The sequence below is a fragment of the Onychomys torridus genome, chromosome 3 (assembly GCF_903995425.1).
Source record: "Onychomys torridus chromosome 3, mOncTor1.1, whole genome shotgun sequence".
Classification (NCBI taxonomy): domain Eukaryota; kingdom Metazoa; phylum Chordata; class Mammalia; order Rodentia; family Cricetidae; genus Onychomys; species Onychomys torridus.
In genome coordinates, this window is record NC_050445.1 from 96,377,402 (window position 1) to 96,404,837 (window position 27,436).

Here is a 27,436-nt window from a genome sequence, read left to right on the forward strand (position 1 = left end):
AGTATCCCAATACCATATATATAGATAGATAGATAGATAGATAGATAGATAGATAGATAGATAGATATAGATATAGATAGATAGATAGATAGATAGATAGATATAGATAGATATAGATAGATAGATAGATATATCAGATAAACATTGGGTGCTTTGACAAGAACTTTCATGTAGAAAAACAATCCCTTTAACCCTTCTATCTCACTCCTCAATCTGGACCAGGGTACATCAGAAGGGACCTGCTACAGAGATCATCATAAGCAATGCCAACCTGATTGACATTTCTACCCTGCAGCGGACCTGGATGGACCTGACTACCCCCAAGACCCAGAGGGTTAAAGTGATTTGTTCAAGGTCACATAGCTGTGTTCCACACCAGCAGGTGTGGGGTTATATCTTCCATCTTAAATCTTAGCATGGACTTTCTGACAACATGATTTTTAATCAGACAGGGGCTGGGTAGAAGTCAACTGGGGAGTGAGGAAAACAAAGGGGCCATGGATATGTGAGAGCTGGACAGGATTCGTGGTGGACAAGGGGAAGGACTTTGTTTTAAATACTTAAGAAGGTAGAACACATATTAGGAGTCTCCTTTTAAGATTCTGTGTTAGTCTTCAATACTGTGACGGTTGTCTCATAGTTCTGTTAATTAGGAAGTTTTTGGTTGGTAATGTCAAATTCCACTCCAAAGAAGGTTTCTAAAGAACATGGGAATTCATCTGCAGAAAATCCCCAGAAACACAGCTAGATTTGGTATCTGAAGTGCTTAGAGTTTAGAGTCAGCTGTTATCCCAGCTTTGCTGTCCCCTAAGCTGCCTCTCACTGCCTAGTAACCCAGAAAAAAAAAAACTGCCTTGGCCCCAGCAATTTTAACAGAAGCTTTAAAACTGTTTATGATTGATATGTCTACCTTTAAACCAGTTCTAGTAAATGAAGGTCATGAAAGCAGCATCAGATGGGAAAATGATAATCTGGTTAGTGTAGAAGATGGGTCTATTGCTGGGGACACTAATACAATCTCTGAGAGGTAGAGAGAAATAGTTCCCATTAGAAAAATTCAGATAAGCCTACCAGTTGTGGCTGTAGAGGAGGAAATATGAGCTACAAATAATTGATATCCAGTCAATATCTTGTTATGTTATAGTTGCATCCCATAGCCCATCTCTAGAGTCTTGTTTCAGGATGAAAGAACTGTGTTTCCTGCTCTATAGGATCTACTATGTTGGATTCATGAGCAGGATTATCAGGACCATAATTTTCTACAACTTGCCCCTAATGTTTCTTCCTGTGTCCTGGTACCTATAATATATATATCACACAGTAGGAATATGTTTAATATTTGTTGAATGAGCAATTTAAGAACGTACTTAATGGATACAGGACTTCAGTCTTGTTCCTGAGATACATAATGCTCATAGCAGAACAAGGGTATGATCACATTTAAAACCACTGAACAATAGTTACAAAATATTTGAAATGGTGAATTTTATGTATGTATTGCCACAGTATTTTTTTTAAGAAGGGTAAAATCTAAGACATGGAGGAAGAAGTTGTTTTAGTGGCTTCTTCTGAACTCCTTTCCATTTAAACAATCCCTCATCAACATAAGATTTTAGAGTTCAACAGTCTCACATGGGAACAGAAAATAATATTCACCTAGTGTTTTGTCTGCCATAGGTGAGCATAGACATCTGCTAACCAACCCCGACTTCCACACACAAACTTTACACAAGATCAAGGGATATAAAATCATTGAAAGTTAAGATTGGTTTTATGTACAAAGGTACTAAGTGCAAGATATTCCACGAAACTTCACCTGATCAGATAATGTAGGTAGGTAGAGATCCACACTTACATTTAAACAATCTGGCCACTGGTAATCTCAGCCCAGTTATTGTCTTGAAGAAATTTTGGCTCAATACTGCCTGGTGTTACTCTTTTACATAGAAGCTATAAGTACAGGATTTTTTTATATTTCGTCATTTTCTTTTAGGTAAACAAAGTATTCTTTTTTATTAAGATAATTTTTCATTCATTTTACACACTAATCAAAGATCCCCCTCTTTACTCCTCCGATCCCCCCAGCCTTACCCCTTAACTCACCCCTGCAGCCTCCCCCCAACCCACCCTCCATCCCCCCCCCCCCCCCACCCCCCCCCCCCCCCCTGCGCCCACCACAAGAAGGCAAGGCCTCCCATGGTGAGGCACATCCAATAGAAGCAAGTCCAAGCCCCAACCCTTGCCTCAAGGCTGCATAAGGTGTCCCATCATAGGTAGTGGGCTCCAAAAAGCCCCCTCATGCACCAGAGATGTATTCCCATCCTACTGCCAGGGTGCCTCCCAAGCAGATCAAGCTACACAATTGTCTCGCCATACAGAGGGCCTAGTTCAGTCTCATGTGGACTCCACAGCCATTGTTCCAACTTATGTGAGTTCCCACTAATTTGGTTTTGTTGTCTCTGCAGGTTTCCCCATTTCTTGATGCACTTGTTCAAGGCTAGAGAGATGGCTCAACCATTAAAGGCTAAGCTCACAACCAAAAATATAAGTATAGGATTTTTACATGAGGCTTGTTTTTGGTGTTTTTTGTTTTGGTGTGTGTGTGTGTGTGTGTGTGTGTGTGTGTGTGTGTGTGTGTGTGTGTAGAGAGAGAGAGAGAGAGAGAGAGAGAGAGAGAGAGAGAGAGAGATCTAATTATGTATCCCTAGCCAGCCTAGAACTCACCATGTTGACCAGGTTGTCCTCAAACTCATAGAGATCTGACTGGCTCTGCCAGTTAAGTGTTAGATAAAAGTTATGCACCACCATGCCTGGCACTGGTCTTTCTTTTTTAATGTTAGCAATTGCTTATTTAAATTTTATATCATAGGATGGGAAACAGAATGAAATAATTTTCTAGATCAAGCCATCAGCTTGGAATATGTATAGAAAGTGCTATGTACATTCCATTGATTTTTTTTCAGCTTTACCCCAATTAGATAAATATTTATTTCAAAGTAATTTCAGCAGTGCCTCCATCTAGGCTTTGCTTGTTAGAACTGAAGATAATATACATAATATATACATATATAATATAATATACATGGTCCAGACAAACGTCTTCATATAGACTGTTGGAATGTTGGGCCTTTAAGGTGGAGGGACTTGAGTTCATACCCTGATTGTGTGAAATAATGTTGAGTAAAATGTATACAGGGTAGTTGTAGTCAAAATAAATACCCTCCCTTTTGCTTGTGTATCATTTACCTAGATGAATCATTCCTTTTTACACTAGAGAAAAACAAATTTCTCTCTTCTCAAAAAAGTCTTTGATTCATCAGAAGATAAGGAAAATCATTACTTATGTAAAACTACAGAAGTAGAATTATGTATTTATCCATAATAAGTATAATAACTAGGGAATTTAAATTATATAATAGTTTCCATCTTGATATATATATATATATATATATATATATATATATATATATATATATATATATATATGTTTCCCAGGGGAACTTTTAAGAATGTGTTTAAATCCCATGGCATGTTGGAATAATCATTAATGTTTACAGTTGCTATGGCATCAGAAAACGCTGGCAATTGTGTAGGAAAGATGCCTGAGAGGCAAAGATAAGCTGCGTCAATTATTGAACACCTGTCAAACAGCCAATTTAAAGTGACAAAGAGCTAGAAATCGAACGTGGGGAAAAATATCTTTACTAACACACAGTTAAGAACATCAGATTTGTATTGTTTTGCCCCTAATGTAGAAAAATAATTAGACTTTTTTTTTTTCATTCACATAAGAGAAATATTTCCTAGTGGTAGGAAATGGCTGCATGTGTAATATTTTCTTAATTCTCTAATAATCATTATCTATCTCTACTGAATGCCACTTTTTAGCTTCCTAAATTCTATCACATAGATTATTTAATTCCAGTTTCACAACAACACACTGAAAATGTTGAAGTAATCACCACTTTATAGAATTTGACAGGAGCAGAAAAGTGAGAAATTGCGGCACAATCCTGGGCTTGCCTCCCTTTCAGGGCTCTGCTGTCACTATTCTAGCCACAACTCATTTACGTGGGCAATGCCCTAACTATTCTTCACACACATGGTGATGCTCACTCTTGTTCCCTTGTCAGTCATCACAGATCAATTACAGCTCCTTTTCCTTCTAAATTCTAGCACATCCTTTAAAACCTGAGCCAGCATTCTGGCCGCCAATACCAATTAGGTGGAGCTCTGTAGACAAGTCCAAATCTATCTGCACTCCCTGCCCCATAACGATTTCTCACCAAGGCTTGGTATTTTATTGTTTACAAATTGTTTTCACATGTATAGTTTCATTTGACCATCAAGCCTGTGAAGTGAGAAGTGAGGGATTGTTATCTCCTCTTCACATGTAAGAAAATTGAAAATTGCGGCTTAGAGAGATGAAGTGATCTGGAGAAGATTGCCAAGTCCAATGGAACAAGTCTCCCCGCCTCCCTAACGCCACCCCTACCCCACCCCCCCCCCCCCCCCACCCCTTTTCCCATACAGTGAAAATGCGCAGCTGGCAAAATCTCACATAATAGGTTTCAGAACTGCTGTGTTCACTTACTAAGAAGAAGGAGGAAGGGAGAGGGAAGAAAGAAAAAGAGAGCAGGGAGGAAGGGGGAAGGATGGGAAGGTATAATTATTCTTCAGGTATTCATCCAACTTCTGACAAAGGAAAGTGTTGGACAGATGTTTTTTTCCTACAGTGGTTTCCAACTATACTCTGTAATGTATGGACAAAGTATGAATTCACCTAGTTAAGTCTCCAGTGCATCATTTTTCACTTCTATGAAACACTTCCATTGATCTTTACATACCCAAATCATTTCATATATAGGTTTCTAGAAGTTGAGAGAACATATTCATTTTATGATTTTGCTACAGCAATGGATTAGTAAAGTAGACATTATAAAGACGGTTAGGAAGTTCAGTTTTCTGACTGGCTGTCCCAGGTTACATTTTGACATATCACTTTCTCTTTCTGTTCTCCACTTTCATGTTTAGAGAGAAGACAGCATTACCTCATAGATGAATCAAATGAATTAACAACTGAAAATATGTGCAGAAACATAAAGTGATGTCCTGACATATCAGTGTTGTATATGGCTTTGTCAATTTTACATCCCATCCTGCCCTGTTAACATAAGTACATGATTTGGGATTGATTTTTAAAATGTACTGAAGTGGGTATGTAATTCATCAAATGATCCTAGTCATCATTTTCCTTCTCACTGGTCACAAGAAATCTTAGTGTTTACTGAATAATAATATGTCCTGGATACTGGGCTACTTATAATTAGTCTTCTGTTTTCAGTACTTCACTTGATCCTCTCAATGGCACCATGCAATAAATATTATTATTTGTATTTCTCAAAAGAGAAAAACTGAGCCCCATATAGAAAGTAACTTTTTACTCAGAGTCATAATAAACCATGGTTACAGGGACAGCTATACCTAACCTCAAATCCCAGGATAAGTATTATAGTCAACTGAGATAAAGATAATAATTTTAAAGAACAAAACAAAAGATTTTGCTTAGATATCAGATGAAAAGCTGTAATTACTAGACATTATTTTCTTCTAAACTTTTTTCTTGTGGTTGACATTTTTTTTTTCAAAATCTCTCTGTTTTACTGCCTTGGAGAGAGAAAAGGGTCATTGGTAGGAATCCACCATTTCTAAGAGGTTAGCTTAAAATGAACAATTCTAAATGGGAGTAGGTATATGTCAGGTTAATGCACAAGGACTTCCCAAAAGACATCCCATGCAGACTTGGATACATAAGGGGAAAATATTAGTAACAACTACGGGAAAGAATGTGTGATATCTCTAAGAAGAAAGGGTATCGTAGGTTGGTTTGTATTTGCTAAGATACTTTGATAACAGGGGGCCAAAGCTTAGCATTTGGGGGTGGGATGGACACTTATCCTTTCTGTGAATGACTGTGTTCCTATAAATAGGAAAAAATGCTTCATTTAAGCTGATTTCCTTTAAGAACCCCGTGGTCTCTGTTTCTTCCTTTAGCTATCCACTGGGCTGTTGTTTTTCTTCCTCTGAGCACTTGCTCATCTGCGTACATTAGGCGTGGAAGTACTCCTTCATAGCCTCAGATATTAAAATCAGCGGGTTTAAAGTCCCCTTTATGGCCCCGTTGGATTTTTGGACATCTCTGGTTGGCATCTTTTGTCATATGATCCTTACTGAACCAATAACTGCCCTGGGCAATGAAGTAGTGATTGTTCAGCCTTGTAACTCATCTTCATCTCTCTTACTGACCTTAGAGGAATGAACACTTGTCATGATAACCACTGAAGCCTGCTCAAAAAGAGAAAATTGGGCTGGGATATAGCTCAATAGTAGAGCACACATCCAGCATGGCAAAGAGTGAATAAAAACCCTGGATTTTTATCTCTAGTACACATGTGCACACATATACACATATATGCACACAGTGAGAAAGAGAGAGATTTTTGAAAAATCTGACTAAAGGTTAATTTATAAATGCTCAGAATTTGAACATCAATTATGTGAATTTTGGATCACATCTTTAATTGAGGAGGGTGTGAAATTTTAATAATCTGGTGAAAAGGCTGTGTGTTAGTGACTTGTGGGGGAGTTGGTTATTATTGCTTGGAAGCTTGTTCAGTTAGTCATATTACTGCTTAGAGCCTTTAAAATGTAAATAATTATAGTTTAATTGACATTTCCATATTTAGCCCAAATCATTCATCATTTCTAAGTATCCCTTTTAGTTCCAAGTTGAATAATTCTCTTTCTCCTCAGAAATTACTAAACTCAAAGTAACAAGACAGATTTTAATCATGCTGCAACAAAACTGTATATGTCCCTATATATTGTGCCAGCATAACCTATCTTAGGGCATAACTTTCAATTTTGACAGTGTAAATGACACATGTGTCCTGATATTTAGTATTTAGCAGGTAACCTGGTCCTTTGAAATCACAAAATCTCCTAAGCATCAATTCTATTATGAAAGATCTTTCTGGTCCCTATGTCAAAAGACCTGACATATCAGTCAGTAACATCACCTGAAGTGACTATGCCATGGGTGCATGTAGCTGAAGACTGTACTTGCAGTTGTTTTTGACATAGGAAAAAAATGTTTTCCTCTTCTCAACAGATTCCTATTTTAATCCCAGATTTCATCCCACTGGTTCCTCGTGAACTCACCTTACTTTCCTATATCTCATGTTCTCTGCCTGTCTCCTATTTACCCATTTCTAAAAATCGATAGAGATGACATATGACATCATGGTTATAGGTGTCTTTAAGAAGCCAAGGATGTATCTCCATAGCAGATTCCTCTCCTAGTATGTATACAAACCTGGGTTCAAATCTCAGGTCTTAAAATAAAAAAGTATAAAGAAAGTGTAAAGCATTGACAGGCAATAGGTTTTCTTATGTACTTACTATGAGTAGCCCTATTTAGAGGAATTGCAGCCATGAGAAACAGTGTTATCTCCTCTTCTCATGGAAATATCTTAGGCTAAAGCTGGCTGCCACCTCTGAGTAGCTGAGATCTAGCCAGATCATTGGTGTTATCCGGTAACTCAAGAGGGATCATCACTATGTGCCTTTTAGCCTCAGTTATGATGTGTAAGCTTGCTTCAGCATCTTCGAATGCTTCAGTTTTACATTTTCTAGTTACTGGTGACTCATTCTGAGATGGACAGTAGTCATCATTCAGATATTTACAGAAGAGACTGGCATCAGTGTATTAGGAAAAACAAAAGAAAAAAGAGAAGGAGGTAGGGAGGAAGCAGCAGGAGGGGAAAGAAAAAGGGGGAGAGAAGGATGAAAGAATTGTTTTAAGAGAAAAAAACTTTAGATATTGTGACTTAAAACTTACAGCTCCTGATATTACAGAATTTTTGCTTTCTTCTGATCTCAATGATTCCAATGTACTATCAATAGTGTAATTAAAGTATTGTACCCTCCCATTTACATGGAACTTCTTTCTCACAGCAATTTTGGTCTCAAGTTCAAAAGTGATATCATTGTTGTGGAAAGCTTCTGACATTCAAAAGTCCAGTTCAAGTCAACTATTATTTATTGAGCATCACAGAATAGGAGAAATGGAAAGGAAATATGTGCTTCCTCCCATCTGTATACTGTTCCACATGTAATACTGAAGTCTACTAGATAGAGATCCAAATAGAGGAAAACCAAGATTTTAACATATGAAATAATACATTAGTTGCTTTGGGGCACCAATAAAAAGCAACAGTTATTTTGTTGTTGAGAGATACCACTTTTTGTAGCAGAAAAATGGGTCTTTGCAAAAGGGAGTGATTATAATCAGCAAAAGAGTCATCTATGAGACAGCCCTCTAGGTATGTTTGCTGGGGAATTTCTATACTGATGTGAGAATCTCTATCCTAACTGTGGGCAGTCCTGGACTGAATAAAAGACAGAGAGCTGAGCACTGGCATTCACATCTCTGCCTCTTATGAGTGGAAGCAATGTGACCAGGTGCTTCATGCACCTACCATCAAGCCTCTCCCCACAATGAACACTCATACTCCAAATGGAAACAAACCTTTACTTCCTTAATTGACTTCTTTGCCGGCATTTTTGTCAGAGCAACAAGAAAAGTAAAAGTACAGATAGACCAATGGCATGGAATGATAGGTTAGTGAAGTGAAAAGACTGTCTTCTGAACTCAAATCACTGGACGTGGAGGCTTGTTGGAGCTACTGTTCCCAAAGCAGAAAGAACCTTGGTATATCCTAGAGAGACTTCCATAGGTAGTGAGGTGCTCTGAATTGCTGAGCCGAAAGAGGGTTATCAACTGATTCTTCTATTTTTAACTACCCAGTGAAGAATGGTATTGTTCCTCGAGCTTGACATTAAGTTTTGGTAGGGACCTCTATACTAGTATGTAGTTTCTATGATATCTCCAGTATTTATACTTGACTATCAAAGGGCATCCATGCTTCAAGAGATTCCTACTTCTAACACCAGCTATCTTCATGCTTCAAGATGTTCCTGTAATGAACTTCATTGGTGTGTTTTAGCTCTCTATAAAATAGGAGGCTACCTTTAATACCAAGGTTATTTTTAACAAATAGCTGAAAATAATATTCTTCATATCCCATGAGCACTGTTTCTATCCATGCATAAAAATCTACTAAAACTGCATCAAGTCGATTGGTTGGGCCACATGGAGCAGACTGGATCATTCCTCAACACAAGTAAGCAAAGCTCTTATCTTGGCTGATTGTGGCTCTAGTACCAACCTATAGTAGAATATTTTAAGGTGTGTTACTTTTGTTTATGTTGAATTTGTTTAATTCTGTGAAGCCATGTTACAGTGTCTGTGTAAAACACCTGATGATCTTATAAGGAACTTTCCAAAAGTAAGGTAGGAGAAAGGATAGACAGGGCTGGTAGGCAGAGAGAATACATAGAAGGAGAAATCTGGGGAAAAAAAGGATTGAGAAGGAGCCAGAGAAGGGGAGGACATCAGGGGCTACCCACCCAGCTACACAACCAGCAAGCCACAGAGTAAGAGTAAGATTTACAGAAGTAAGAGAATGGGAAAAGCCAAGAGGCAAAAGGTAGTCAGGATAAGTTAGGATAAGGAAAACTGGCTAGAAACTAAGTCAAGCTAAGTCTGGGCATTCATAAGTAATAATAAGACTATATGTGAATTTATTTGGGAGCTGGGTGGTGGGCCCTTCAGCTACACAACCAACAATGGAGTAAAATTTATAAAAATAAAAGAACAGAAAAAGCCCAGAGGCAAAAGACAGATGGGATAAGTTAAAAAAAAAAAAAAAAAAAGCTGGCTGGAAACTAAGGCAAGCTAAAGCTGGGCATTCATAAGTAATGATAAACCTCCATGTGTGATTTATTTGGGAGCTAGTTGATAGGCCCCACAAAAAAGAGCCAACCCCCCCCCCAACAACACCAGCCCTGCTTTTGCCCAATCAAAAGAGTCACTTAATCTACTTTTGTATTTTCTAATACCTTCCACATGCTGATGGGAATGTTCAGGAAAGGGTCAGTTCCATTTATTTCTCCTTGTCTCTATACCCGAAAGTGTGTGTTAAACACTCAGTTGCCTGAGAGTCCTGTGGGCTTGTAGTGACCTCTAGGAAGTGGTATAGACTGGCAAATAAGAGACTTTATGCCAGTTCCTTGCTGGGACTCACCTCTGCCAATGGAATCTGTGATTGGATAAGGGATCATGTAGTCAACTCTTTAAAGTCAGGAGTCAATCCAAGTGTAGACCTTAGCATCCACATCACCTGGGATCTTAATTTCAATTTCTAGAATTTATATTTATACATATATTTAATATAATAAAATGTATATTTAAAAAAATATAATATGCATTAATTATATATATATATATATATATATTTACCAGGTTTCCATATGACTTTTTCAAAATATCTTTAGCGTTATTTATTCTTCCCCATACTTCCTCCTCTGTGCTACTTTCCATTTTTCCACCCTAGTTTAACACTTCTTCCAGTGTTCCTTTTACCCCTTTGTACCATGCCTTCTATCTGCCCTCCTGAAAGCCCCTTCTCATGGCCCCATAGTAACTTCCTGACCTCCATGGGTATTCCAGATGAAAAACAAATATCTGAGATTCAAAGCCAACATCCATAAATGAGAGAAAACATGCAATGTTTGTCTTTCCGGTCTGGGTTACCTCACTAGGAATGATTGTTTCTATCTCCTTCCATTTACCTATGAATTTCATTTTTCAAACATCTGAATAATATTCCATTTGTAAATGTACCACATTTTCATTATCAATTCACCAACTGATTGACATCTAGGCTGTTTCTCCTTCCTGATTATTGTGAATAGAGCAGCAAGAAATGATAAATGGTTATCTCTAGGGTAGGATACTGAATCATTTGGCTATATATTCAAAAATAGTATAGATGGACCATGTAGTAGATCTATTTTTAGCTTTTTGAGAATCTCCTCACCTAGTGTCTACACTAGTTTGAACTCTCCCCATACACACCCCCAACACACACACACACACACACACACACACACACACACACACACACCACAGTAGCATTCATCTTTTGTCTTAGAAAATCCCTTTCAATAGTTCAGTTGCTCACTTGGACTTGAGGTCCACTTAGGGTAACAGACACTGTTCTGTTCTTCTCCCTTTGGATGCTCCTAAGGACTGATATCTAAGCACTGTGTTAACAGTACCAGGATATCCCACTGTCTATACATCTATTTTATTTTCACTATTTTCAAAACATTAAAAATCATAGAAGACACATATACTTGTCAAGCCATGTCCTTTCATTTCTACCATTCAAAAGTTGAACCATATGAAGAAAACAGATACTTTCCTGTTTGTGACATGCACACATGCGCAAACACACACACACACACACACACACACACACACACACACACACACACACACACACTTTGGGGGATGCAGAGCTTTCTAGCTAGAGATCAAAAAACATTTCATAAACTTTTTCAGGAATACATTTGTAAAAGCAAAAGAGAGTCAGTCTACCCCAGGAGCCTAGGTGTATATCCCAAGGCAATCAGCTCTAAGTATAAGATTTAGTTGAAATCTTTCCATTTGTCTTTGCAATTCATGTGAATATCATATTCCATTTCCTCATATACCCATATCAATGTGTTAAATTACTTTTCAAGTTAAATTCCTTAACTCCACTCACAAATTTCTAAAGCAAATCCTCACCCCCAAGAAAAATGTTCAATTTTCCCAACAACATAGTGACAAGAAAATAAGTGATATATAAAATTGGGGAAATTTTAAAGCCGTATTCAGAGAAGTATTCAAGGACTCTTGTGCATTACAAAATGGCACTTTTGGCATCGGCCTCACAACACCCCCATTGCCACATCCCAGTGAGTAAGTCGCATGTACTAAAAATATCATGGAAGAAAAGCAGAAGCCCCTTAGTCAGAGGCTTAATTTTAGAAATGCTGCCGCAAGGTTGGGTGAGACTTAGCACTAATCTAATCTCTGCCTCAACACTTCGTTCCTCCACAGTCAGTGCTGGTTGAATGACCTTTACCCAAAATGCTTGGGACCAGAAATAGGTTAGATTCTTTGAAATTTCTTATTATTTGCACAGACATAACAAAATACCATCACAATGAGACACTGAGCTTCAATATAAAATTCACTTGTAATTCGCATGCACATATTTGCATGACCCCAAGGTAACTTTTACATTTAAATAATTTCGTGCATAAAACAACACTCTGTGTGGAATTTTCCATTAATGGCATCTGGACTGGACAGTGGACTATGGACCATTTCATATTTGGGCTTTTCCAATGAGTGATGGTTAGCCTATGTTGTAAAGATAATAAACCATTTGGAATTTTTGTGCCACCACAACTTGTTTGGACGTAATTGCCTAAAGCACTATATTGAGAATGATTCTGAATCTGTGTCTGGCAGAATCAAATATAACTGTCAGCCATGGGTATAAAAGTAGCTCCTTATAGTCTAAGTGACAGATGTTAGTCATGCCTTCCCTGCTCTATCCAGCACTGATAGATAATGACATCAGTGTCTGGACCTTGAACAGTCTTTTCTGTTGCATAGAACAGTTTGTACCGAATTCTCTATGTCACAGAGCATTTGTAACAAGGTGTCCTGCCATTAATGAAAGGGTTTCATTGACCTTTTCTGTAAAGGGTTATCACTGTCATTAAAGGAGCTAAATATCCATTAATCTATCTTCTAATTAATAAAGGTGTAACATTGATCCTCTTCCCACATCTGCAGATTTCATCTCCTTTATCCTCCTCAACATCCATGTTTCCTCAAATATTATTCATTGGAGCACAGGACACATATTACTGTAAATTCATCTTTTAGTGTCTCAGTATAATTAGAGGTCACCTAGTGTATTCATTGGTAGTAGCTCACAAATCCCTCATACAACACACTCACTGGACTCTCTTGATAGCTATATAGCATGTCTGACCATCAGAGCTAATTAGCCCATGGGGTTTCTGGCCCAGTTTTCTTTTGCTGGGAGGAAAAATTATGGATTTTTAGGAAACTCATAACTTAAAACACTTTCTTTTTCCCAGATTCAGAAAAAAAGACAAGCAACTTAACATCCATTTAAATGATAATTTATTAGGAGAAAGGGAAAGATAACGGCCACCATGTTTCAAAGGTTTACAACACTGTGTCTGGTGACTAGTGAAAGCCTTGGTTGAGGTAGACAGATATTCCTTTTATTATCTTAGGTTTCAGATGAAAAACAACAGTAGAAAGAACTTAGCATCTGCCAATCACTGAAGCTCAGACTCAGGCCACGTCTTTTGACAGCCAAACTAGGGATTGTCCCCTGTGATTATTCAGGAAAACTGCTAACTAATCCGAACCCCAATCTTCAGAACCTCCAAGGATCTGCGAGCACTACTGTCCATTCCTGCGCCAAGAGTACAGCTTTTGTAAGTAGTTGGTACTCAGCAACTGCTTGGCCAACCAGTGAACCAACAGAGACATTAACATTGGCTGTTTCTCTTGCAAATTTGCTTCAAATACATCTTTCATACTTCCTTTTATAGCGTCATGTCTCAGTTCAAGTTGAACCTCACAAACACTGCACAAACTGTGCCAGGTATTGATAAAACTGACTAAAGATAAGGACATTGGTGCTGTTAAAGAGTATCCTGACTAATTCTAGTAGCTTTTCTCTAAAACACAACCCAGATTAAACCAACTAAGCAATTGGTGTGTGTGTGTGTGTGTGTGTGTGTGTGTGTGTGTGTGTGTGTGTGCATTTGTGCCTATGAACACCAGAAGAGGACATCAAATCTGCTGGAGATAGAACTACACACAGTTGTAATTGAATATCACTTATTGTGAGAGCTGAGAACTGAATTTGAGTCCTCTGGAAGAGCAGGAAGCATTCCTAACTGCTGAGCCACCTATCCAGCCCACTGGCACCATTTACAGACTTCACAATAACTACCTGTATAGTTCTTAATGAGGTTATTTTCTCCCTCTATTTCATTGACAAATGAGCTGTCAGATTTGTTGATGTTTATGCAGAAATTATGGAATCTTAGTGTTGAAAGAGATGAATGGATCATCTCATTCTACTCTAGCAACTTCCAGATAAGAAAAACAGACCCCTTATATTCCCAAAATAAAAAAAGAAAATTAATAGCATACATCTGCCTAACAAATCCCACTCTCTCATACATTGAGCCCACCCCACATCCCTGTGCATGCTGTGTACCAAATGTGTCATCATGCTCCATTCATGAATTTCTCTAGGTTTTTATTTTTTCTGGATCTGTAAAGTGGAAGAGGTAGAAATTAAAAACTGAGAATTCAAGAAAGGCATCTTTAAAATATGACACATTTGACACTGTTAGTATAGAAGCCAATGCAATAAGCATACGACTCTGGGAAGAAACTGGGTCAGGAAAATTTAAGAATATCCATCAGGAGAATTCACTCAGGCAGAGTAGCTTTGCTCAGTGAGCACCTGTGTCTGAAGTATCACTACTGCTTGACTAGTTTATGTTCAGAAAACAATAGCCAAGCATCCTGTACTCTTAGTCCGCAGATATGAATAAGGGACCCATTCAGAGAATGAAGATGAGTTAATTTCCAGTCATTTTGGACACTCCAAATCAGAAAGCCAATGCTAGACCCTTCTGCCTTAATCAGTGCCTTATTCTAACTGGCCTCAGTCTTTTCGATTGAGCATCAGAAGTTTCACAATCCATTTAATACATTGCATTCCAGATATCTGTTTACTCAGTTGTTACAAATTGCCAATGGGACAGAAACTGTCTGTCACTTCCAGAGCAATTAGTGAGTGAAAACTTATCAAAAGAAATATGTCAAGTTTGAGTAAGTATAAATATTGTATGGAAGTCCCAGAGGAAATCAAACTGAGTGGATATGTTTTTTTGCTCATTGCAGCGCAGGAGAGTTTATTTTGTTTTATTTGCTTCGCTTTAGGTTTTTTTTTTTTTTTTTTGGAATGTTGATAGCATTTTATAACCCAATGGATTAATGTTTTGCTCTGATAAAAATAGGCTTTGGTTCTTCAGGGAAATCTGAATTGTCTGTTGAGTGGTTTAACAATAGTGTTCTTTACTTTTAAATGCCAAGGGTGTCTGTTGTCCTAGCAGAGTGCTGGAACAGGAGCATTGCCAGAAACATTAGGTCATTTTCTGCCTAGCCATCTTCTGATGCCCCACCCTGACCTTTTCTAGGCCTCAGAATTTTCATATCTTCTAAGTCTAGAAATGCGACATGATCTGTTGATGCTATTTAGTTTTACTATTTTTTTCTGCCTGCTCTGATATTGTGTTGTTATTGGATTATGTTCCTTCCAGTCCTCCTGATGGCCCTGAACCTATATACAAACACAAACACAATATTTCAAGTAGTGATATTTGCTATGAAGAAAAGTCAGTTAATTTATCAGCCTGAGATGTCCTTTTTGAGGGTTGAGCATTCAGTCGAACATTGTTATTTTACCATTCTCCCACTGAGACTTTACCCCTAGTCTTCAGAGTGATATGCTCACAAAAAGACAGATGTTGAATTGATGGTATTGGGGTCCTTAGCACTATCTCTTTGATATTCTTCTTTTTAAATTTTAAATGACTTTTTTGGACTCCTCTAAGGAAATGGGTTTTGCTGTCACAGCACAGATTTATAAATAATGTTATCATACTTTGTTCTTATTTGCACCACCCTACTCCCTCCCCTGCTTCCTCCTTGCTGTGCTCTCTGCACCTATACAAGTTCTACTTCTAATTTCTAAACACATATATCTACTGACCTTCTTATGCATTCCTCTACGTTTTCCTAAATCTTCTTCCTCCTTTCTTGTAGTCTCTTTCTACTTTCATGACACACAAACACATGCTCATGCATGCATGTACACATACAAACACACACACACACACACACACACACACTGAGAGAGAAAGAGATAATGAAGTCTAGATTCCACATGCATGAGAGAGCATGCTATTTGTCTTTCTAATTCTGAATCCTCTTTCTTAACAGAATGATTTGTAGTTCCATCCATTTCTCTTTAAGCATCATGATTTCCTTTGATATTCCTTTTAACAATTCAGGTTTGGTCTCTTTTTTGGAACATGTAAAGTAGTTTTGGCTTCATCTTGTTATTACAATTTGACAAGATTATTACAACTTAATGTTTCATCAACCTCCTCTTTTTCTCCCTCATTATTCATCATCTCCTCCTTAGCTTTCATTTGCCCTTTATTCAATTTGAAAATAAATTCTACCCCTCAGTCTGATATACAACTTTCCAGCTTCATTTCATGGAAATTATGGGGTCAAGTGATATACCAAAAGTTGCCCCTGAAATAAACTAGGGAGGATTCTATGACAAGTTAAAACTGATAGTCCATACTTATGATCCTATATTTCTGAGACAGGAGGATCACCAGTTTGAGATCACACAGGCTCTGAGAAAAGCAGCTGGGGGAGGATTGAGTGTGGCTTGCTGTTCTAGGGTATAGTCTGTCACAGCAGGGAGAGGATGGTAGTCGGAGCCTGCAGCAGCTGGTTGGTTATATTGACTGCATAGTCAGGAAATGGAAGCAGACACATTTGTGTTCAACTCAATTTCTCCTTTTTATTCAGTCCAAGACCTCAGTCCAAGACATACCACACTGAAGGTGTATCTTCCCTCCTTGCCACACACTAATCTTTTCTAGGTAATCCCTCACAGACATGCACACAGGCTTGTCTCCTCAGTGATTCCAGATCTCATCAAGTTGGCAATATTAACCATCATATTAACCATTAACCCCTGTTAACCTAAAAACATACCACTTTTAAACCATTATCTTCTACCATTGTTTCAACAGGCTCATGGCCATCCCACAATTAAAAATACATAAAATATATTCAGTCCTGCTTAAGAAGTCCCCACAGTCCTTAAAAATTCCAGTGTTTTGAAATCCAAGTCTCATATGAAATTTAATGCAATCTCTTACTTCCTAAGCAAATAAGAAATGTCAGTTACATCAATGTACAAAGGCAAAAATAAATAAATAAACAAACATTCCAATTCCAACCAAAAAGAATAGAGGCATAGGAAGGAATGATAAGACCAAAACAAATCAAAACAAAAACTGGCAAACCTTAAATCCTGTACCTTCAGGTCCAGCATTGAAGACTCATGATAAAATCCACTGGGCTCTAAAAAGCTTAGGTACATACACCCCTCAAGCTATAATGACTAAACAGTAACCTCTCCTTTGGAACAACTCCACTCCATGCTTGAGGCTTTTTTTCAATGGACATCCAATGGCCCAGACACCTCCTAACATTCTGGAGTGTGGTGGTATTGTGTTCCCCAAAATATTGTGCACCCTAATAAACTTATCTGGGTTCAGAGAACAGAACAGCTACTAGATACAGAGGCTAGACAATGATGGCACTCATGCCTTTAATCCTAGCATTCCAGAAGCAGAAATCTCTCTGGATCTCTGTGAGTTCAAGGCCACATTGGAAACAGCCAGGCATGGTGACACTTTCCTTTAATCCCAGGAAGTAATGGCAGAAGGCAAAAAGGTATTTAAGGCATGAAGACCAGAAACTAGAAGCTTTTGGCTGGTTAAGCTTTTAGGCTACTAGCAGCAGTTTAGCTGAGAGCCATTTGGATGAGGACACAGAGGCTTCCAATCTGAGAAACAGAATCAGCTGAGGAACTGGGGAGGTGAGGAAGCTGTGGCCTGTTTTGTCTCTCTGATCGTCCAGTGTTCATTCCAATATCTGGCTTCAGGTTTAATTTTATTAATAAGAACTTTTAACATTCGTGCTACACTGGGGTTTCAATTTTAACTTAATCTTAATCTTAACTGGTTCATTCAGTAGTCCATCAGGATCTTCTTGCAGGGACTTTGATCCTTCCACACATTACTTGGCTTTTGTGGCTTTTTGGAATTATGACATTAGATTCCATGGCCCCTTTAATCTTGTATCTTTCTTGCCTACAAAACCAGTACTATGTGGATGATGGTAACAATTTGTCTGCAAGCTCTGGATGTACCCTGACCCCTGTTTACCAGCTTTTTTGTGATGATCCCAAGGAAACACTACCATGTGGTAGTATTGTGTTCCCCAAAATACTATACACACTAATAAACTTATCTTGGGTCAGAGAACAGAACAGCCACAATGTTAAACATAGAGGATAGTCAGTGGTAGCACACACCTTTAATCCTAGCATTCCAGAGGCAGAGATCTACTTGGATCTCTGTGTGTTCAAGGATACAGCCAAGCAGCGTGACTCACGCCTTCAATCCCAGAAAGTGAGCATTTAATCCCAGGGAGTGATGTCAGAAAGAAGAAAGGTATATAAGGCATGAAGACCAGAAACTAGAAGCTTGTAGCTGGTTAAGCTTTTAGGCTTTTGAGCAGCAGTTCAGCTGAGATTGATTCTGGATAAGGAAACAGGATCAGCTGAAGAACTGGCAAGGTAAGGTAGCTGTGGCTTGTTCTGCTTCTCTGATCTTCCAGCGGTCACCCCAATAACTGGCCTCGGGTTTGATTTTATTAATAAGTACCTTTAAGATTCCTGCTACACTACCACAAGTGGGTGCTTTCAAGGAGCACCTCCAGGAGCATCCTCTGTGCTTTCAAATGCATTTGTATTGGATAGTATGGAGCATTTCATGGATACAATGTTTTCTTCAGGACACTTTTGTACTATTCCAGTGCAGTGGAGGGGTTTTGCTTTAATAGTGCTAATCTTTTAGAAGTTATGGTTGCCTTCTCAGCACCAGCCTCATCTAGAGCTCTAGACACATTCATTTCTGGGACAACTTGCACATTTTGCGTATGTCCCTATGTCTCTTAATATTCTCACTGTAGATTTGAATCATAGCAGAGAGGAGGAGCCATGACACACCCTGAATACCTGTCTGAGTAACTCACCCACCATGCTAATTTAATCAGTTATCACTATATCCCATCTCACTTAAGTTCTCAAGCCACAGCTTGAGGTAGCCAGATACTATCCTCAAATACAGGAATGGCTGCCGGCCCAGTTTCCAATATTGTCCCTGTTCTTGTCTGAAAGAGGCTAGGCCTCTACTGTTTGCATTTGTCTCAGTGTTCTTGCTCAACACACTCCTACCTGAATAGTCCATTAACCTCTGCTTATAATATTTTTATCAGTTACTATTTTATTGCTGTGGAAAACACTATGACCAAGGCAACTTCTAAAAGAAAGGGTTTATTTAGCCTCTGGTTTCAAAGGGATAAGAGTCCATCATGGTGGGACAACATGATTATAAGCACCAGGTAGCTTTGAGAGCAAAACAGCTGAATGCTCACATCTCACCACAAGCAGGATGCAGAGAAAGCAAACCTGGAATGGTTCAAGTCTTAGTCTCTTGAAATCTGTCCCCAGTGATAAACTTTCTCCAGCAAGGCCACACCCCTAAGCCTGCCCCAACAGCACCACCAACTGTAGACCTCAAATATCTGAGAATATGGAAGAATCTCATTCAAATCACCACAGCATTTATTGACTTTTGTAGTCTAAAGTTCCACATTCTTCTACATTCCTCCAGCAAACCAGTCCCAAAGGCCTAAGTGGTCAGGTTTATTATAGCACCTTGGGTACCAATTTTCTGTATTAGTCATTTGACTAATATTTGTAATAAAATGACTGACAAAGCAATGTAAGAGGGAATGGACAGAGAGATGAGAAGGCAAAAGCAATTGCTGCACAAACATGAAGATCTGACTTCAGATCTGACCATCTAAAGTTTGGCATGACTGTGCACCCCTGTAACTCCAGTGCTGTGGGAGAGAGGAGAGACAGGAGCACCATTGAGACCTGAAGACTCCCAGCCTAGTTTCAGGATCAGTGGCAGATCCTACCTCAAAAGGAATAAAGTGAACAGAGAAGGAGCACGAAACTTGATTTCGTCTTCTGTTCTCTGCAAGTGTGCACACACAGGTGTGCATAAATCACATACATGCAGCAAACTCAGACACACGGGGGGGGGGGGGGGGGGGATGGGTTGGCCCACAATTCCAGGATACAGTCTAATGTGGTATGGAATTCCTGGATGCAAGAGATTGATATTGATATGGGGGAAGGGGATGGTCATTGCATAATGAAATCCAAATACTCTGAAATGACTAAACACTCTCTGGAATGTTTCCAGGACATTTGCTTATTGTCCCTGTTATTTTATACTAGTCTAATAAGACCAAAACAAAAAGCAACTTGGGAAAAAAAGGTTTATTTTGTTCACCTATCCCAATCACAGTCTAAGTGAGGGCAGGAACTCAAAGCAGGGACTGCCTGACAGACACAATGGTTATGGAGAAAATGGCATACTGTCTTGCTCAGCCTGCTTTGCTTATATATACCAGGGATACCTGCCCAGAAGTGGTCCCACCCACAGTGGCTGGGATCTCCTACATCCATCATCAACCAAGAAAATGCCCATAGACCAATTTAATGAGGGCCATTCTTCCACTGAATTGCCTCTTTCCAGATGACTCCAGCTGGTATCAAGTAGACAAAAAAATAACCATCACACTTATCAAAATTTGAAGGAAAAATGTTTCCCAAGTGACTTGATCACATGACCATTTGAATTAGGGGTTGAGTGTAGATTAGAGAGTCATGTTCAAGTACCAAATGGTAGGAGATGCTGCTGTGGGCACTTAGAGTTGATTGTGTCTCCCATGAAATCAACAAGGCATTTAAATCACAAACAGCAAAATTGAAGAAATTAACTTATTTACAAATAAATCAAATAGCATACTAGCAGAATACTTTTTCTTTTTTGGCCTTGAACTTGTATTGTAGATGTCGTACTTGAACTTCTGATTCTGCTTCTACCTCATGGGTGCTGGGATTACAGATGTGCATTATTTTCTGGTGTATGGAGTGGTGGAGATTGAACTTAGGCCCTCCTTCATGCTAGGCAAGCTATTTACCAACCAAGCTACACCTCAGGCTCCACTGGGTCCATTTTTAAAAGAGAGATGGAGGAATGTGAAGACACTCAAGGAGTAGAATATTGAAGAGGAAGTATGATGGCAAATATGGTATGCTATAATGAATAAATAAAATGAAACAAATAACTTTACTTTTATAATTATTAAGCTGGTAACAGACAAGATAAATCAAATCTCTACAACTCCCCAGACATTTCAATGTTTTTTTTTTTTTTGGTTGTTTTTGTTGTTGTTGTTTTTGTATAAACTAACTAGCAGTACATGTATCTATATCCAAGTTTAACTTATCACCATTTTATTGATGGAGAAGTAGAAAGCGAAAGACTTTAAGTGGTTTCCATTATGTAACACGGATTTGGCTTTGGAACGTTCTCTCTAATTATAAAATACCAGACCAGATGTCTTTCTTCTAATAGCTGCTTTCTGGTTGCTAACGTCCTCCCTCGGAATTCAGAGGACTTCACAGCCACTAGCCACTACAAGAGTTTTAAAAAAATATACCTCAAGGGGAAAAACTTTAGTTTTGTATATTTGATTTCAACTATCCTTAGAGAAATGGGAATTGATTTTGTCTTTGTAAATTACTTTGTAATGTCTACTTTGTGGCTTTGGAGATGTTAGCTTATTATTTAAATTTTTCTTATAGCTTTTTAGAAGATACATGGTCTTCTCATTATCCATATTAGAGATATGGATAGGGTTTGCCAGAAATGTGATTATGGAGTTGAGGACAGAGCACATTGTCTGCCTGCCTTGCTGACCTTTATAGTTTTTTTTTTTTTTTTTTTTTTTTTTTTTCCTGGAAGGAGTCCTTGCTAGATTATGTTTCCTCCTGACCTATTATCTGGTCTTTTACTACTTAAAGTTTGGGTGTCTTTTTGTTGTTTGTTTTGTTTTTGTTTGTTCATTTTGTTTGTTTCTTTGTTTTTGTTTGGGAAATAGCCAACTTACCTGGTGTTGTCTGAGTTTTATTTTTAAATTTTTTTAGATTTATTTATTTTTTAATGTTTGTGGAGTGTTTTGCCTGCGTGCATATCTGTGCTAAATGATGCCAGAAGAGGGCTTCAGATCCTCTGGACCTGGAGTTTCAGATACCTGTTAGCTGCCCTGTGGGAGCTGGGAATTGAACCCAGGTCCTCAGGAAAAACAAGTGCTCTTAAGTGCTGAGCCATCTCTCCACCCTTATGTAATTTTTCTTGAAAATGTAAACAAATATCTACTTGCCCCAGACAGGGTGCTAGTGACAGATCAAAGAAACTATGCCCTTTACCAAGTCTAGGTTAGTAAAGCACTAAGTTGATTGCGGTTATTTATAGGCAAGTGAGTAAGGGTTTGCTTACAGGAGCAGGGATGTCTGGAAGGCAGATGCTTCAGTAAAAAGACTACATCACATGAGTGACAACTAAGAAAAGCCTTAACCTCAGAGCTCCTTGTATTACTTGAAGTTAGAATCACTCCTTCACAGAAATCTTCTTACTTTTATGAGGAAGGGTCTTCTTATAGATGTATTGAGTTTCAGGAACTTGCTGAGACTTAAATGTTTGTTTACTTCCTGAGCCTTGCAAGATTCAAGCTTTTCTCTAGGTTAGAATGTTTCATATGAGAAGAAATTGCTCCTTAACCTTAGGAAGAACTTATTTTTTATGTGTAGTATCCTCTTGACATTAGCATGGGGTTATCTCTAATTACATGTATATACATAGCATGATTAGCTTTTCTCATAGAAACATAATTATACCTCTCCAAAATAATGCATGTGGAAATGCTGTAGTTCTGGGATAAAGGGAGAACAATCCGCACAACCCCTCCTTTGTATGTCAACAATGGATTACTAAGGCAAAACATGTTTCTTGTTACACATTCAGTGGTTGAGGTCAATTAGAGTTGGGATTCACTGAAGGATTAAACAGCAAAAATGCCTTCTACAGTAATTAGTGTTCTCTTTACAAAGCTCAAGTGGCCTTTCTGCCATTTTCCAAGGACCCCTCATACATTTCGAATTTAACCAGGATCATCTGAAAAAAAAAAAATGCCATAGAGTACTCAGCCAACTGTTTCTATAACCAGAGGCTCCCTGTGTATCTTGGTTTTTTTTGTTTGTTTGTTTTTTGCTTTTCCCTCTCCTTCCCCCCAACACAGTGAATTTTAAAGAGAAGAGTAATCTTAACTAATCAGGGTCAGTAGTCAATATGTCATGTTTCAGCTTTGGACATATCTCTGTGTCACACTTCATGTAGAGAAAGAGTGAAGTGCCTGGAGTTGAAGAAGTTTGACATTCTTGCAACATGACAATTCACTGTAGCCAGTCAGATCAATTCTTTGTCATCTGGTGTTCTTTGAATTGAAAACATGGGCTCATGTGTTGTTCAGTCACAAAATGTTCATCTGAGCCTCATGAAAACCAAGAACTGTCAAAAGAATATTTCCAGATAGGACTGCTCCATTCATTTGCCCCACTGCATTCTGGGATGAGTTAAGTATTTGTAAGCATGTCTCTCTGACTACTATTCCACACTCACTTTATTATGGATATGTCTTTTTCAACTATATTTTGAAGAATACATTCATATATGTGGAATAATTAAGACACCAGTGTGTACTTATTGAGTAATAACTGCAACATTTAATTACCATCTTATTAAAATTTTGGAGAAGTAGTCAACCTTCTACATAAGAAAAGAATTTCAGTTGAGAGTGAGAGAAATTGGGAAAAGAATGGATTGGATCATAGTATTTACTCTGTTTAAGGGTTAAGAATTTTGATTCATTACTTTGTTTTTCTGTGTCAAAGCTCCTGAGTTAATGAAAAGGATGAAAGGCATCAAAAACCACAGAGTACTATGCAAACCTGTAATCCAATGCACTATACTGATCATTATTGCATAAGGAAAGTGGTGTAAATAGTGTCCAGGGTAGCATCTCACATTACTATGTCAAGGATATATATTGGGTCTTTAACATTGAAGTCCTTTAGAACTTACTACAAAGTGCTTGACACATGCTTATTCCTTTGATTTCTAAAGGCTGGGTCTTTCTGAATCACTTTCAGGGTATCTTCTAGCCCTCTTGAAATAAAACATTACTGAATGACAGTAGAAAGTCTTTTGCGATTATCTCCCATTTATATTTTACAGAGTGAAGAACAGCAATCAAAGTTTCTACCTTGACCACTTCTGTTCTCACTGCAGCAAACTTCCAGAGCCAAAAGACTTACTTACAATGATTATTCTTATACTTGCAGAGCTGAGCTATGCCTGGATCTTCAATGAATACCCTTCCTATCAGGATAACCGCCGCTTCGTTTCTCAAGAGACTGGGAATCTATATATTGCCAAAGTAGAAAAATCTGATGTTGGGAATTATACCTGTGTAGTTACCAATACTGTGACGAACCACAAAGTCCTGGGTCCACCAACACCACTAATTCTGAGGAACGATGGTGAGTTGTCTATACAATTTTGTCAGTTCTATTTATGGGGCTCACTGGTAGGGCATAGAAAGATATTATATTATTGGCACACAAGGCTTTAAAAAAAAGTTTAACACTTTCTATATTTGGTACCCATTATTTTTTTTTTCCACTTGTGTAAGAAATAAGCTCACAAACTGACTTTGGAAAACTAATTAGAAATCTGATTGCTAATCTCAAAAGAGATAGGATGTGGATTTAGGTGAATATAAATAACAAAAGGATCTTAAATTGTATACACATACAAAATGAAGTGAAAGGTTTAACAATTAGCTCATTAATTAATTCTATGTAAATTAGTCTTCAGAGTCCAGAAAGTGGTTTTAAATTATCCAAATAATATCTAGATATACAGTAGTGAAGGCATAGTTCCTTACACAGAGAAATTCAGAAATATGGATAGCTCATTTGAGACAAAAATTTTAATTCCCCACCCAATTATGAGAATAATTTAAGAAAATGTATGAATCTTCTGTAAATGTCTGGACAGCATAGGCTTTATCACCACATGCTTTTAAAAGATATTTTTGTTAGCCAAGGTACCATGACTCCTTCTACTGTGGAAAAGAAATATATATGTACATATATATTTCCTTTTTCTGAAATCCTCTCTTAGTCCAAAATTCTGACTTAGTAGGTGATATGCACCATGTCTTTCTGTTTCTTTAGAAATACCACATTTTTTTTCCAGGAAGCCATCTCTCCAGGTCTGCTGTTTCCACCCTTGCTACATCAGCCAACTTCTCATTAAACTCCAATGAAATCTATTACTATAACCACCACCCCCACACACACACACTCACACACACACAAATTCCTTACCTGCTACACTTATCAGGGTGTGTCATATAGTACTATCTTGCTTATTGCTGTCTGTGGCACAGATCTTAACAGGTCTTATTAATAAAAACAAACCCAGAGCCAGATATTGGTGAATTCTGAAAAGTCAGAGAAGCAGAACAAGCCACAGCTACTCTCACCTCGTCAGCTCCTCAGCTGATCTTGTTTCCTCAGACTAGAAGCCTTTGAGTCCACATCTGAGTGAATCTCAGCTGAACTGCTGCTAAAAGCTAAAAGCTTAAATAGGCTCTAGTTCCTGGTCCTCACTTACATACCTTTCTTCTTCCTGAGATTTAAAGATGTGTGTCTCAGTTAGGGTATGAGACCTTGCCTTGGAGGAGGTGGGATTGGGGGGGGTGGACTTGGGGGGGGGGGAGCCTGGGGGTGGAATAAGGGAGGACAGGGGAATCCATGGCTGATATGTAACACAACTAGAAAATCATATATATAAATCATGTGTCACCATGCCTGACTGTTTCCAGTGTGGCTTTGAACTCACAGAGATCCAGATGGATCTCTGCCTCCAGAATGCTAGGATTAGAGGCATGTGCTAAACCTATGTTTACTTTAGTGGCTGTTCTGTTCTCTGACCCCCAGATAAGTTTATTGGGGTGCACAATATATCACAATATATTAATATAGAATGTAGCAAATAGAAATGACTCATTAAATATTCATTGAATATTTAATTGAATGAAAACAATGGTATAATTAAGTCCTGTAGGAAGGACCAATGTGGCGGTTTGAAGATTCATAGTTGACAGGTTTAGGTTTCTCTTCTAAAAAGAAAGAAAGAAAGAAAGAAAGAGAGAAAGAAAGAGAGAAAGAAAGAAAGAAAGAAAGAAAGAAAGAAAGAAAGAAAAAGGAAGGAAGGAAGAAAAGAAACTTTTACATCTTATACAAATTTGAAAAGAACAGGATTATATCATTCAAGTGAAGAAATTGTTAGTCATGATACTAATAACAAGCATTTGTTGATCACTTCCTACGTGCTAGATTGTACATTTAAACTTAAGGAGAACCCTCTTTCACAGCTGAAGACACTACGGCTCAGACATGTTAATAATGGATGCAGTGGCCACATGAATAGGATTCCCACATAGCACTTTGACTTCTGACTCTGGAGCCTTGTGTTTTAAACCTTCTCCCTCTTTCTTCTCACCATCCTATACAAGCTCTTGCATTAAGTCATATAAGAAAAAAAAAATTGTCTTTTATTTCCCAAATGCCTTACTCTGTCCATCTATTTTCTTGCAGTGCCAGGGATTGAACTCGGGCCCTGGCACATGCAAGGCAGGTCTCTGCCACTGAGCTACACACCCAGCTTACTCTGTCATTCTATATTACTAATGAACTTCATGCCCAAGTGGGTTTGAACTTGAAGTTTTCAGATGAGCTGTTTAGAGACAGATGGACTAAATATCCTTACAATAGAGATAATACTGGAAATTTTTAATGAATGGTTTAGTTTTCAGACATTTTGTTCGTTGATACATTTAACTTGCATTTACTTAGCACTTGCTATGTGAGAGTCTTGTTTCTCTGTCCAATAAGCAGAACAACAGGCCCCTATTTAGCACTTATATTCATCTGCAAAGCATGACAGCAAGAGGCAAATAGGACAAAGGGCAGATTTGAGTTTGTTTTTAGAATAAACATGAAACCACATGAAAAATAGAAGCTCTGTGGGGTGGCTGTCTACTGTAGAAAGGGTTGCCATGGAAATCCTCTCTGAAGATGGACATGGGGCTAGAGTTGGAATGATAAGAAGTCATTGCTGAGAGGATAAGAAAGAGGAATAGTCGAATCTGAACTGTCATCACATTCAAAGGCTCTAAGGTATAGAGAGGAAACCACAAAAAATTTTTACCTGTTCTGGGAATGAGAAGAAAGTGAATGTGGTTTGAGCTTACTCATCAGAGCAGAGAGTGGGTTGGAGTTTAAGAATCATGTGCCAGTTGTGGAGACCAGAGAGAGAAGACTGAAGAGTGTAGGTGAATTGCTAAATGGTCTTATTAATAAAAAAACAAAAACAACAACAACAACAACAACAAAAAAAAAAACTGGAGCCAGGAATTGGA

At 38.2% G+C, this 27,436-nt stretch overlaps 1 protein-coding gene across 3 annotated transcripts in view; it reads left to right on the forward strand.

Moving 5' to 3' along the window:
- Positions 1-27,436, forward strand: part of Cntn4 (contactin 4) — a 1,000,458-nt gene that overhangs the window by 755,763 nt on the left and 217,259 nt on the right. For all 3 annotated transcript variants that reach the window (XM_036181073.1, XM_036181074.1, XM_036181075.1), the window contains one exon: positions 24,288-24,485. In XM_036181073.1, the coding sequence (XP_036036966.1) occupies positions 24,288-24,485 (198 nt within the window). The remainder of the gene's footprint in view (positions 1-24,287; positions 24,486-27,436) is intronic.